This window comes from Euprymna scolopes, chromosome 35 (genome assembly GCF_053919585.1).
Source record: "Euprymna scolopes isolate OS-2025 chromosome 35, ASM5391958v1, whole genome shotgun sequence".
Taxonomy (NCBI): Eukaryota; Metazoa; Mollusca; class Cephalopoda; order Sepiida; family Sepiolidae; genus Euprymna; species Euprymna scolopes.
Window position 1 is genome coordinate 58997675 of NC_136516.1, and position 13280 is coordinate 59010954.

A 13280-nucleotide genomic window follows, 5' to 3' on the forward strand; every position below is an offset into this window, starting at 1 on the left:
CTACAGCAGCAACTACTACTACAACCCAGGCTACTGCTACCACCGCTCCAATATTAACTACTTCAGCTTTAGCTGCAGCTTTAGCTCCTGCTCCAACACCGACTCTAGCTCCTGCTCCAACATCAACTCCAGCTCCTGCTCGAACACCAACTCCAGCTCCTGCTCGAACACCAACTCCAGCTCCTGCTCGAACACCAACTCCAGCTCCTGCTCCAACACCAACTCCAGCTCCTGCTCCTGCTCCTGCTCCAACTCCAGCTCCTGCTCCAACACCAACTCCTGCTCCAACACCAACTCCTGCTCCAACACCAACTCCTGCTCCTGCTCCAACACCAGCTCCTGCTCCAACACCAGCTCCTGCTCCAACACCAGCTCCTGCTACAACACCAACTCCTTCTGCTCAAGTTCCAGCTCCTGCTCCAACCACTCTAGCCTCTATTACCACAACAACAACAACAGCACCAACAACAACACTGAGTGCTATTGTATCTCTAGCAAATATAGCCACTAATATGGAGCCGACTGCCACAATGCCATCAATAACGGTTGTATCACGTCCAGCTAATAGTGCAGTTACTGCAGCTACTACAATTTTGACCACTTCTCCATTGACCAGTCGCGTAATTGCTAAACCAATTGTATCAGTAGTGACCAGTCGTACTGGCACATCGACAGTCCCTATTGCCATTGTGAACACAACTGGTACTGTTGCTGGCACTAGCGTGTTAGCCACAGCCCGTCCTCCCATCGCAGCTCTGACAGCTGGCTCTAATACTGCAGCGACAGCTTCTTCTAACACAACCACAGCTACAACCACTCCATCTACCATAACCACCACAACTACCAAATATGCACTTACTCCTCAGGTTGTTCAACAAGGTAAGTGTGACTCTGCCTTTTTTTTTTCTTTTTTATGCCTTTAACTGCTGTATCTTTTTAAGATTTGAATTTGTAATTTAATTTTTTTATGTGGCAAGGATCAATGTAGTATCTCAAGTAACCAATATTTGGTTCCATTTCTTCTGGCACCTCCTAACTTGGAGAAATACTGAAGACAGGAAATCTTTTTTAAACTGCATTGACCATTGAAACTCTTTGGGTTCTCTGTACTAAACAACCTTCCGTCACAACATATGTTAGTGAGGTGTATAACAAATCCCAATATACTTTTGAAGTTTTTATAATGTGTACATTCAACAATATTTGTGATACTTATCTTTAGTTTAGCCATCTTCAAGTTTAATATATTGAAATTGGCTGAATATTTTTCATTGCTTAATTTCATTTAAATGTTCTTGTTTCTTAATCAATTTTATGTCATTTGTGAAGATTTCAATTTTTTTAACTTTATTTCTGAATTAAAAATCCTGTTTGCTAATAATTTTCTTAAAAAGGCAGAAAAATGAATATATCTAATGAAACTTGAAAAAGTAAAAAGAATAGTATTTAATCTTTTTAAACTTTCAACAAAATCTCTTCATTAAAAACATTGTAACATTTGTCATGCAACTGAATGAAGTGATCCTCCAACACATACAATATCCTAAATGTCTTAAAACTATTACATTTTAGTTGTGCGTCAAGCGTTGCTACAAAATCAGAGCCCAGAGATTCAAGCCAAGCTATTGGCTTACCAAAGACAAATGCAGGCCCAGAAATCACCACAGACTCTTACAACACTGCAAGCTTTGGCAGCCATACAAGGGAAGTCAAAAGATAAAATCATCACTGCTCTACCCCATCAAGTTATATTGAAACAAGCAACTGGAACTGTTGGTAGCACAACACCAGTGATTACTGCGACAAGTATGAATCTACCAGAGAAAGTAAAAACTAAATTGCTCACTCATGAACAGAAGGAAGAACAAGTACGGTAAGATATAAAGCGATTTGATTGAAGCAAACATTTTGTTTTGTTACTCTTTTTAGCGAGAGCCATGATTGGCTTAATGTGTATTGCTGCAACCTATGGAATCAGCTGTTCTTGATTCAAATAGGATATCATCTCTATTGTGGTTATTCACACACCTGCCAGGTATGGTTAAAATGACAACTTGTGTTTAGTTAATTGTATACAGTGAATCATTTACAATAGATGTTTAAGTAAAATGGTACTGATATACTGTAAAACAGACAAACCGAATCAAATTAACTTTTTAGACTAGAATAAACGATTATTTTAATCTTATCCTGCATAGAATTTGATGAGTAGATAAAACGGTTTTCTTGTTCCACTTGTACATCAGAACAAAAGTGTTTTTACAAAATCAAAAGTTTATTTGGTTAAACACCATATTCAAACAAACATGGTTTGTAAAAGTTGTTCAGATTTTGATAAAATTCAATTTTATCTATATTTGAACTGTTAGAGGAAAAATCAAATAAAAATACTATGAACATTTTTTAATAGAATAGGAAATCATAAATCTCACAATCTATTTACATTTTAGCATATTTTCAAATTAAAATATAGATGTGGCATATGAAATGTATTTATTTCATTCAATTCAAAATTGTAAAAGAATTTTGTAAAGATATTTTAGTTTGAGTCATCCGCCTGTTAGTATCTTATGTAGATGTATATTTAAAAAAAAATAAAGATGATGAAAGAAATTTTTTATAAAATTGCATGTGCATGATGGAGTTTACCATCGATTTTGACATATGAGTTCCCACCACAAAAACTAAGTTGATCGGAAATCTACACAGATGATTTGTTTATAGTGGTGAAGGCTTTTTGGTATTACTGCTAACCCTTGTCAGTGCAGATGACTTCCACAGGACAGAGTATACAGAAGACCGTGCCGAGTTGTAGAAATTTCCATGTTTGTATCTGGGGGGGGGGGCATTAATTCACTGGGAGATACATCTAGAAGGAAACTCTGATGCATGTGTATATGTACATATATATATATATATATATATATATATATATTTATACAGATGCAGTTTTTAAAAGATTTCTTTCATCTACTTTTTTTTTTTTAAATATATATCTGTATAAGACACTAACAGGCAGATAACTCAAACTAAAATATCTTTACAAAATTCTTATATTAGTTATATTAGTGTTATTATTATTATTATATTCTAAAATTATATGTGTATTTGAATTTGAATTTTAACTAGTTTTAACATATTTTTCAAGATTATATGAATGTTAATTCTAGAAGTGTAAGCCATTTTGAGTTTCAGAACAGTTTCAGATGGTTCGCTGTTACACACAAGTCCTGGTAGGTGACTTGTTTGTAGTAGACAGTTCCACAGAACAAAATATTCTTACCGTGTCGAAACCCGGGAAAAGAACATGTGAAATTGGTCCAGAAAAGGTCTAATATTTATGAAGCAATTCTGGTTTCTGATTGGTTTGTAGCAGAACGTGAATTAATTTGATTCGTCAGTCCTTAGTAGCATCGTTTATAAATAGAATCGTCCGACTGTGTGGGATCATACCCCATTAGAATTCAAAATATTACAACATCCTCCCTATTTTTTATAATGGGGAAGTCCCTTGTGTTTGTTCTGCTCAAAAATAAATATATATTTTTATATTTACTTAGACATAACAAAAATTAGAAATCATTTGGATCTTAGAATTTTAGCATTTAAAAAGACGCCATTTTTAATTGTGTTCAAATGTCAAAAAGGAAAATTACAAAGATTTTTTTTTTTTTTTTTTTTTTTTTTTTTAGTCCTAAGCAAAAAGTATTAGTAGGTTAAAGTGTTAATACAAATAAAATGGATACAGTTTAACGTCTTGTCCAGGACTATTTTTTTTTTTTATTTATTTATTTTATTTTATTTTTTATTTTTTTTATATATATATAGAAATCTATATACTGAGCATTATCCCTAGGGTTTTCCACTGATATTCATGCAAAAAAGTAATAGCTTCTCATAAGTGGAACTTCGCTGATCTGTATTTTTAATAAATCTATATACATACAGGGCAGTGAAAGAAAAAAAAAATTATTCAGTCGAATTCACCAACAAGTTTTGAGAAAAAACGTTGTAGCTTTATCCGTGTCGCCGGTTTCGTAAATACATCAGTGATATTTTGTTCTGATGATATGTAATTCAAAATAATGGATTCCTTTTTTTTTTATCTCGTTTTCTACGAAATGGCATTTTATATCCATATGCCTAGATCTTTGGTTGATCACCGTACTCTGTGTTAAGACTATACTGGCTTGATTATCACCATTAATTACCACGGGGTTTGTAAACAATTCTGGCTCTAAAATAGTCTTCAGGATATTTTTAAGGTAGAGTGCTTCCTGGGTTGTGTGTGTGTGATCGTGATAAATTCTGCTTCACACGTAGAGAGAGATTAGATTTCCATGAAATAATAGGCCCATTTTTTGAGAGTCTGAAACAATATCCAGATACACTCTTGCGATCCTCATCGCTTGCCCAGTCTGAATCCGAAAAACCTTCTAATTTTAGGGGATTTCTTGATTTTCTAAATACTAACTTCTGTGTGCATATTTTTATTAATATCATTTTCGACCGGTGTAGAGCGTTTCTTGCACTCTCCCATTCCAAATTTTAATAGTATTTTGTCGATGTATCTCGATTGAGTCATTGTAACAAGTCCTTTGCTTTGAGTAAATTCTATCCCCAGAAACCAGGATATTTTGCCAAGATCGGTCATTTTGAATCTTTTACTTAATTTGTTCTTAACATCAGTTAACATTGTCACAATTTGATGCGATTGAAATATCCTCGACCCACAAAACCAAAATTAGTAGTTTATCGTCTTTGTGTTGGGTATATAAACAGAGGTCTACAGCGCATCGTCTAAATTGTTGTTTAATAATATAATCATGGAATACTGTGTTCCAACACTGAGCACTCTGCTTTAGATCATATAATGACTTGTTAAGTTGCCACCCGCTATTTTTATTTTTCATTATAAATCCCTCTGGAGGGGTAATATAAATTTCAGTCTATTGGGGCATTCAAATAAGCATTTTTTTTTTTTTTTTTTACGTCCGTTCCATGGATGTTTAGGTCATATTGTGATGCGACTTGCAGTAAAACTCTGATTGTCGTTAGGTTTGTGGTCGGCGAAAACGTAGAAAAGTATTCTTTACTGTAAATCTGAGAGCACCCCTTAGCAACAAATCTTGCTTTGTACTGTTCTATGCCTGATGCTGTACTCTTTTTTGTAAAGACCCATCTGGTAGAAATAACATGTTTATCTCTTGGGAGAGGCACTACCGTATAGGTATCATTTTTGGTTAAGGCATCTATTTCTTTTTTCATGGCAATTTTCCATTCATCACAACATTCTGAATTAATTGCTTCGTTGAAGCTTTTTGGCGCATTTTCCATCGAACAGCAATAGTCGATTTTATAATCCTTTATATTGTCGACCACAAAAAAATCGGGTCGTCTATTTCTTTCGGGATATCTCGACTTTATCATCATCATCATCATGGACACTCTTGTCCCGTCATTTTTATTCTTTTTGTTTGTTCTAATTATTTGAGGTAATATAATTCCATCCTCTTCATATGACGGGTTTTCGTCTTTACAATTAAACGTGTCTGTGAATTTTACACACCGGATTCTTTTTATTTTATTTTTTTTCGGGAAAAAATATTAAATTGGCTGGACTGTTTTTATCGTATCCAAGAAATATACCTCTGTCAGCTTTAATATTCAATTTACTCTTTTTCTCTATATATGCGAAGCAAGTTGAACCAAATATATGCATTCTGCTTAAGTTTTTTTTTTTTTTACCGGAGAAAGATTCATATGGAGTTTTAGATAGTGTTTTGTTAAAACACCTGTTGCGTATACAGGCTGCCGCCATAAGTGCATACGTCCAGAGGTTTTTAGGGAGTTTTGATTCAATGAGCAGGCATCTTGCCATTTCAAAAAGTGTCCGCCACGCACGTTCAGCAGTCCCGTTTTGGTGTGGCGATCTAGGAGCTGATGTTTCATGCCTTATATGATGGTTAATTAGTAAAAGTTCAAAGTCTTTATTGGTAAATTCTGTAGCGTCAGAGCGAATACACTTGATTTCACCGTAGGGGGGGGGGGGCATGTCGGCTGGATATTTCTTAGTTGCTAGCAGGGTATCAGATTTATTCTTTAAAAAATAAACCATTATTAAACCTGAATGGTCATCTACGAAATTCAACACATATCTATAATGCTCTCTGGCCATCGGTTCTACGGGACCGTTCAAGTCACAATGCACCATTGATAGGATTTTTTTTTTCTGGTATCTTGCTTTGCTAGTTTGTCATTTTCCCTTGCGTACAGACGTCACAGTTGAAGGTTTTTGATGTTTGTATTTGCATTCCATCAACTACAGTCGGCAACTTTTTGATATCAGGAATATTGCAGTATCCAAGAATTTTGTCATGTCTGTAGATCATGGCAGGCAGTTTTTGATGTGACTACGCTATTCAAATAATACAGTCTTCCATCCCCCCCCCCCCATGTCGAATACAGTTCCATTCGGGCACACCAGCCCCGATTTATTGGGGCCAAAGTTTATATCTGCACATTGTCCCATGGCAGCCTGCATAGAAAATATATTTTGTTTAAATTTTGGGACCAGAAGAGCGCTCTCCAGAATACAGAAACACAGTTCACCCTTATTGTTCTTTAGCGAGATTTTCGCATTGCCTCTTTTCAAAACGATATCATTGACTCGACTCCCGTCAGCCAGTTCTACAAAATGATTTTGTTGCTTAAAGTTGGGATCAAAATTGATAAAATCAGATTCCTTTGTAATCATATGTGCCGTGGCCCCACAATCGACAAGAAAATTATTATTGCTTGTTGACGCATCAAATGTACACGAAAATAAAAATGTATATTCGCTAACAGAGCTCTCTACATTTTTAATGTAGTCGCCATTTTGAGTCCTGTATCCACATTGGAAACTCTTGTGATTAGGTCAGTTCAGTGTATAAAGAAATAATTTTGGGTTTTCCTTTCGATAAATAATGCTCTCTCAATATGTTTAATGCTTTGTAGCCGTTGTCCAGGGCTTCTCTCATTACCAGTGATAGACTTCAGTCATCTAAACACTGTATTAATTCCGCAAAGACAGTTGCGTTCTTTTCAATGAAGTCAGGGTCGTTTCTGTTTTCAGGTTGTGTTTGTAGTATTTTGTGTAGCTTTTGGATTCGTAGATATCCCAGAAATTTAACTTGCCACAATTCGAATTTTGATTCGGATCCATCGAAATAAAGACGCACGCTGGGCGCATAACCTCTAGAAGTGTAAGCCATTTTGAGTTTCAGAACAGTTTCAGATGGTTCGCTGTTACACACAAGTCCTGGTAGGTTTGTAGTAGACAGTTCCACAGAACAAAATATTCTTACCGTGTCGAAACCCGGGAAAAGAACGTGAAATTGGTCCAGAAAAGGTCTAATATTTATGAAGCAATTCTGGTTTCTGATTGGTTTGTAGCAGAACGTGAATTAATTTGATTCGTCAGTCCTTAGCAGCATCGTTTATAAATAGAATCGTCCGACTGTGTGGGATCATACCCCATTAGAATTCAAAATATTGCAACATTAATGAATAAAATTTTTAAAATGTAAACTAAAAAGCATTTTCTATTCTAATTTCACAACACTATCTGATAAAATTCAAACTGTATCAATGATTTCATTGGCCACTGGTATCCATTAGGCCAATTGTCACATTCCTTTATTGAATTGTTAGTTGGTAACTAACTCAAAGGTGATTCAAGAATCTTTTGATTAGTTAAATATGTATCTCAATAAAAAAATGTTAAAAAGGACTTAGAATTTAAGTAGAATTTGCAGTCAGGAAAAATCACAGAATTTAATTTTTGTTTTTACTAAACCATCAACAGTTGCTATGAGGTTAGGAAAATAAAGATGTGCATATTTAGCGAGGAAAATACTATTTCCAATAAATAGACAAAACAAATGTCATTTTATACTTAAGTGATGAATCAACAAAAATGCTATCTCAAACCAATAACAGACTGATTAACAGTCAAAGCTTCTTCTAGAAATGCTTGGATGTATCATCGCGCAAAAATAATGAATGACTTGTTTATGTTGGTGTATATTCTAAACTGATTCTCTCCTTAATTTTTTACCCTAAAACATTAAAAAAGAATTTTAAAAAATGGTCCAAAACAAAATTTAATTTTTCATACACAAATATACACATTTAAAAACTTTCTGAGAAACTCTGATTTAAGGATAGCAGATATCAATTTAAGCTTAAGTTTTCAAAGTTTTAAATGGTTATTGATCATCAGTATAAATGTTATCTTATGTTTTTAATCTATCAAATGATTTTAAAAAGAAAAAACTTTGAATGATATTGGGATAAATAGAAATGTAGAGATAGAATAATATGGTTGTAGTTTTTATACACTTCTGATATTTATGTAAATTTGAATAAAATGTTTAAAATTTGCAAAGCGTTATTTGAAGTCTTTGTCCTTTTAAAAGGTAGTTGTTCTTGTTCGACTCTTTTTAGGTTGTCCGTATGCAGTCAGGTGATGAAATCTATGCTAGATAAAATTGAAAAAGAGGAGAAAGTGGAACAGAAACGTATCAAGAAACAAGAATCTGCAGAAGAGAAGCAAAAACGTATCATGGCTACCAGATTGCAAGCCATCCTTTTTAAACAAAAAGAAGCCTTGAAAAAAGAAATTTTAAGAAAACGGTCTCTTATGGAGAAGAACTTACAACAAGAGATCCAGGTGAGAAAACTTTATATTTTTTTGTTTTCAAATTGAAAAATTTTCTAATTCAAAGTCAAACTCTGTTGATATTTGGAAATCTTGTCAAATTGGATTCTTATAGAAAAAATAAAATCCCCATCACGTTGAATGCTTTTGACTAATGAAAGTATTAAAATATGAAGGAGGAACACATTTTATATAGAAAGAATAAAGAAAAATGCTGTATGTCTGTGAAAGTAGGGTGGACTATACAAAAATAATCATTTTAATGTTGATTTCAAACCTGAAAACTCAATTTTGCCAGAGTAGCAAAAATATCTATATCAGCTATCATCACTTGAAATGGCAACTGCAAACAACAAAACATTCTAAAAACTTTTTAGACTGGCATTAAAATGTCACCATGTCTAGCTATAACAAGGGCTTGGAATGTTCTAGCTCCATTTACCCATTGAATTTCTGGCCAGTGCTAATGGTCTTCTAATAACGTCAAGTTAGGACTGACAAAAATCTCATTCCTCTCCTCAAAGAATTCCTCCTATCATATAAGGGAAATGGTATTTTATTCATATGACATCTCTCTGCATTTTAAAGAAAATGTGGCAGTCTTGTTTTAGCATGGAAGATTTTTTTTTTTTTTTTTACATCGGGGTCACCACTTATCAAGGCTCGAAGGCCACTCAGGGATAAGGGTTATTGCATGTACAGTAATCAATGAGATAGTATTGTAGTAATCATTAGTATTGGGGGTTTTGATAGAGTGTCTTACTTAAGGAGGCGGTTTGTCAGGAGTTTGTTTATGTTGAACTTGAAGACGTCAGGTGGGAAACAGGCAAGCGGCAAAGAGTTCCACTGGCGTACAGTTCTAAGAAAGCTTTGCTCATGGAATCTACATTTGGATTTAGGCATAGAAAGAGAGTGGGGAAAATTATTGACAGTAGTTTCAGCCAGATGGGTGTTTCTCGTGAAAGATTGGCGAATGGGAACGAGGGATTGGAGCTCAGACGAGCACCTGCCATGGAAATAACAATAAAATAAAGACAGGCTCGCAATGTCTCTTCTGTGGGAGAGAGGCTGCAGGGAAGAGAAAAGGGCATCCCCCCACTAAACCACAGTCTATTTTGTACTCTGTCAAGGCAGGATAGGCTGTTTTTAGCAGCTCCTGCCCAGATGTGGCAGCAGTACTCCATCCTTGGACGTACTTGGCTTTTATACAGATAGAGAATTGCATCAGTAGTGAGATATTTTCTTGGGCGGTAGAAGGATCCCACCATTTTCCCAGCGTTCCTGGCAACAGATTTGATGTGCGTGTTCCATTTCAGGTCAGGAGTAAAGGTCAAACCCAGAAGTTTGTCAAAACATGGAGCCTCCCCAAGACGAGAGCCATCCATTTCAATTGATGCCAGATGGGGATCAGAGCGTTGATGATGTAAAGATAGAAACTTGGTTTTGGATGCATTAAAAGTGACCAGCCACCTCTTCCCCCATTGTACCACGTGCTCAAGATCAGAGGAGAGAGAATTAGAGAGAACTTTGTCATTTACGGCCTTTGATGTGTTGCCATAGATGGTCGTATCATCAGCATAGATGTCAACGAATGATTTAAGTATGTGTTTTGGGAGATCATTGATGTAGATCAGGAAGAGAGTTGGGCCCAGGATTGACCCCTGGGGGACTTCAGCATTAATACTGTGGGCCTCTGATTTCTGCCCATCAACCACTACTCTTATGAACCTATCAGAGAGAAATGATTTAATGATTGAGAAAACATTTCCAGTAATACCGTAGCTGGAAATCTTGTGAAGTAGTCCATATGCCATACCTTATCGAAGGCCTTTGATATGTCAAGAGCAATTGCCCTGGAAAGGAAACTTTTGTCAAGAGAGTCACTAATCCTATGTGATATAGCCGTTAGCACATCTGCTGTAGATCTTGCAGAGCAGAAACCATATTGCATGTCACTAAGAAGGTTGTGTCTGTTGAAGTGGTTGACTACTTCTTTATTTAATATGGATTTCAACAACTTACTCATGACACACAGGAGACTTATTGGTCTGTACTGAGAGGGAGATGACTTTTCACCTGAATTGTTAAATACAGGGAAGATACCTTTTTCTAGATTTTTTTTTGCTATATCCCAAATAACCAGTAAACTATGAATATATATATTTTTTTTTTTTATCTTTCATAAGGACATATTTTTATTAGACTATTTTTTGTTATATAGCAAAATTCGAAAATTGAAATATTAAATTTCAAGTAAAACCAATGCAGTAGAAAATTAATTATTAATGAAAAATAGTTTGCAGAGACATTTGGCAAAAGTTTAGTTTTGTTAAGATTTTCAAAGTTTCCAGAAAATATTTACTTACCTTGTTATGATTTAACCTGTCTGGTTTCTTTTTCTTTTTTTTTTCTTTTTTACTACCTTTATTATTTTTAAAAATTTTTGAATATGTTTATGAGTAGATACCGTTGGTTTTACTTGAAATTTAATATTATAATGAAGAAGCACCCAACATTTTTATTTTTCAGTGATCAAATTCAAAATGCTATCTTTTACTTTCATGAACATTATAACATATATGTACCATTTTGGCACATACATTTTTCTACTCTTCTAAAATATGGTTCTATTAATGTATGGCATTAAACACACTTATATTCCCACATACTTGTGTTCTACACGCATTTAATTAAAGCAATACATATAATTTTTTGTGTATAAAAAAAAAAAAACTCAACAAGTAAGTTTCCAAAAACTAGTTATGTTTCTGTAACCCAGATACTGCATTTAGCTGTTTTTACATGTCAATTATGCATCTTACACACACATATATAAATACTATGTGTCTGTGTGTGTTCTCTATAAAAAGAAAGGTTAAAGAACCTACATAAAATCTAAAAATGTATTATGCCAAATTTATCAGGAAAGACAATGGAAGTGTTCCTGAATCCTTAAATGCACCCCTAAGAGGACCATGAGGGCATAACCCTTTTAAAACTTCAAATATATCCTATTTAAGTGTAATTTAAATCATATTTATAAAATTATCCAAGGAAGACAATAAAAGTAGTCTCAAATCTGTTATCCTCTATGTGTTGAATATCTGCATCCTCATCTCTAAATTAGCTATGATGACACTTCTTTGAAACTTCAAATATGTATATCCAATTTTCTTATGAGTGGTATTTCAAAAGTCATTTTACCAAATGTCTGATTTGTTTAGTTGAAAACCTCTTATGTTCAGGTGAGCTTGAGAAATGTACAGAATTAGTTCATTTGGGCCTTCCACGATTTTTTTTATAAGTTTGTAGGGTTATTTATGCATAATTTTATTACAACTTTGTAACTATCAAAAGTGTAATCTGCAAATACATCACTACTGTTATAGAATACTTATATGTAATTGATTATTTGTTGAAAACATTTTTAACCTTTATAACTATATTAAAAACAAAAATGAATATTGTGATATTATGTGTTTGATGTTTTTAATTTCAGATGGAAATTAATGAACGAATTAAGCAGAAGAAAAAGAAAACGCCTAAAACGCATACCGTTCCAACACCTCCACCAAATGCAGTGCGTCGTAAAGAGGACACTTTGAATGCCTCTGTTGCCGCCCTGCCTATGCCAGTCCCTGTTCCATCAAAGAAGAAGAAACAAAAGCTTATTTCCACGGGGAGCAGCAAATCTTTTAACCCAGCTGAAAAACTCTACTGCACATGCAGAACACCTTATGATGACACCAAGTAAGTTCAGCCTTTAGAAACCCAACATTTTAACATATTTTTTATCATGATTAAATATTTGTTAATATTTTTGGTAAGTATTCAAAAGAAAACCAACAAAAACAAAATTGAAGTTTAGCCATTTTGTTTTTCATTTTGTAATTTTTTGTAAAAGAGTTGTGATTGGCCAGTGGATACCACTGCAGATTCTTGAATCTGAAACCAATCTTGTTGGATCATTCACTTATCACAAAATTCATTAGGAAAGAAACGGACCTTTTCTTCCCTAGCTGTGTACAAAATTCCATTTTGTATCCAATTGCTTACAAGAGGTATTTTGTTTTGCCAAGAAATAATTGAAAAAAAGTAGTTGATATATAAAAACAGGCAAACTAAACTTTTTGCAGAAATAGCTTTAAATGTTTTCATCTTCTTTTGGTGACTAAGAATAAATAAGATTTTGAGTTTTAGCAAAAGAAATAACCATGCATACATTTATTTTGTCAATGCAAAAATCTGCAAACAAATTTTTTAATAAAAAGTTCTATAGATTCCTATTTACATTCATAATATATGGATCATAGGTTAAAATATATTTTCAAAAATAAGTTATTTATGTATATTATGTTTATATATTTCCTCTGCTTCTTTAATTTTTACTTCATTTGTAATCACATTCTAAGCAGTTTACAAGTCCTAAAAGAACACAATAGTTTAAGTGTACATTTTAATAAAATAAAATATTCATTAAAAATCTAGCCGTACACCATTTTGTTTAACTCCTCTGCCACCAACAAAATAAGATTGTATTTTTTTAGGTGGCAGTAAAAAGAAATAAAACAAACAA

The 13280-nt window shown here is 33.9% G+C and overlaps 1 protein-coding gene across 1 annotated transcript in view; it reads left to right on the forward strand.

The window, feature by feature from the left end:
• The window catches only part of LOC145259868 (nucleosome-remodeling factor subunit BPTF-like), a gene marked incomplete in the record, with an annotated part of 138393 nt that overhangs the window by 104918 nt on the left and 20195 nt on the right, over window positions 1-13280 (forward strand). Inside the window, 4 exon segments of the mRNA XM_080117743.1 lie at window positions 1-879; window positions 1573-1873; window positions 8491-8716; window positions 12204-12454. Coding sequence (XP_079973869.1) covers window positions 1-879; window positions 1573-1873; window positions 8491-8716; window positions 12204-12454 — 1657 coding nt within the window.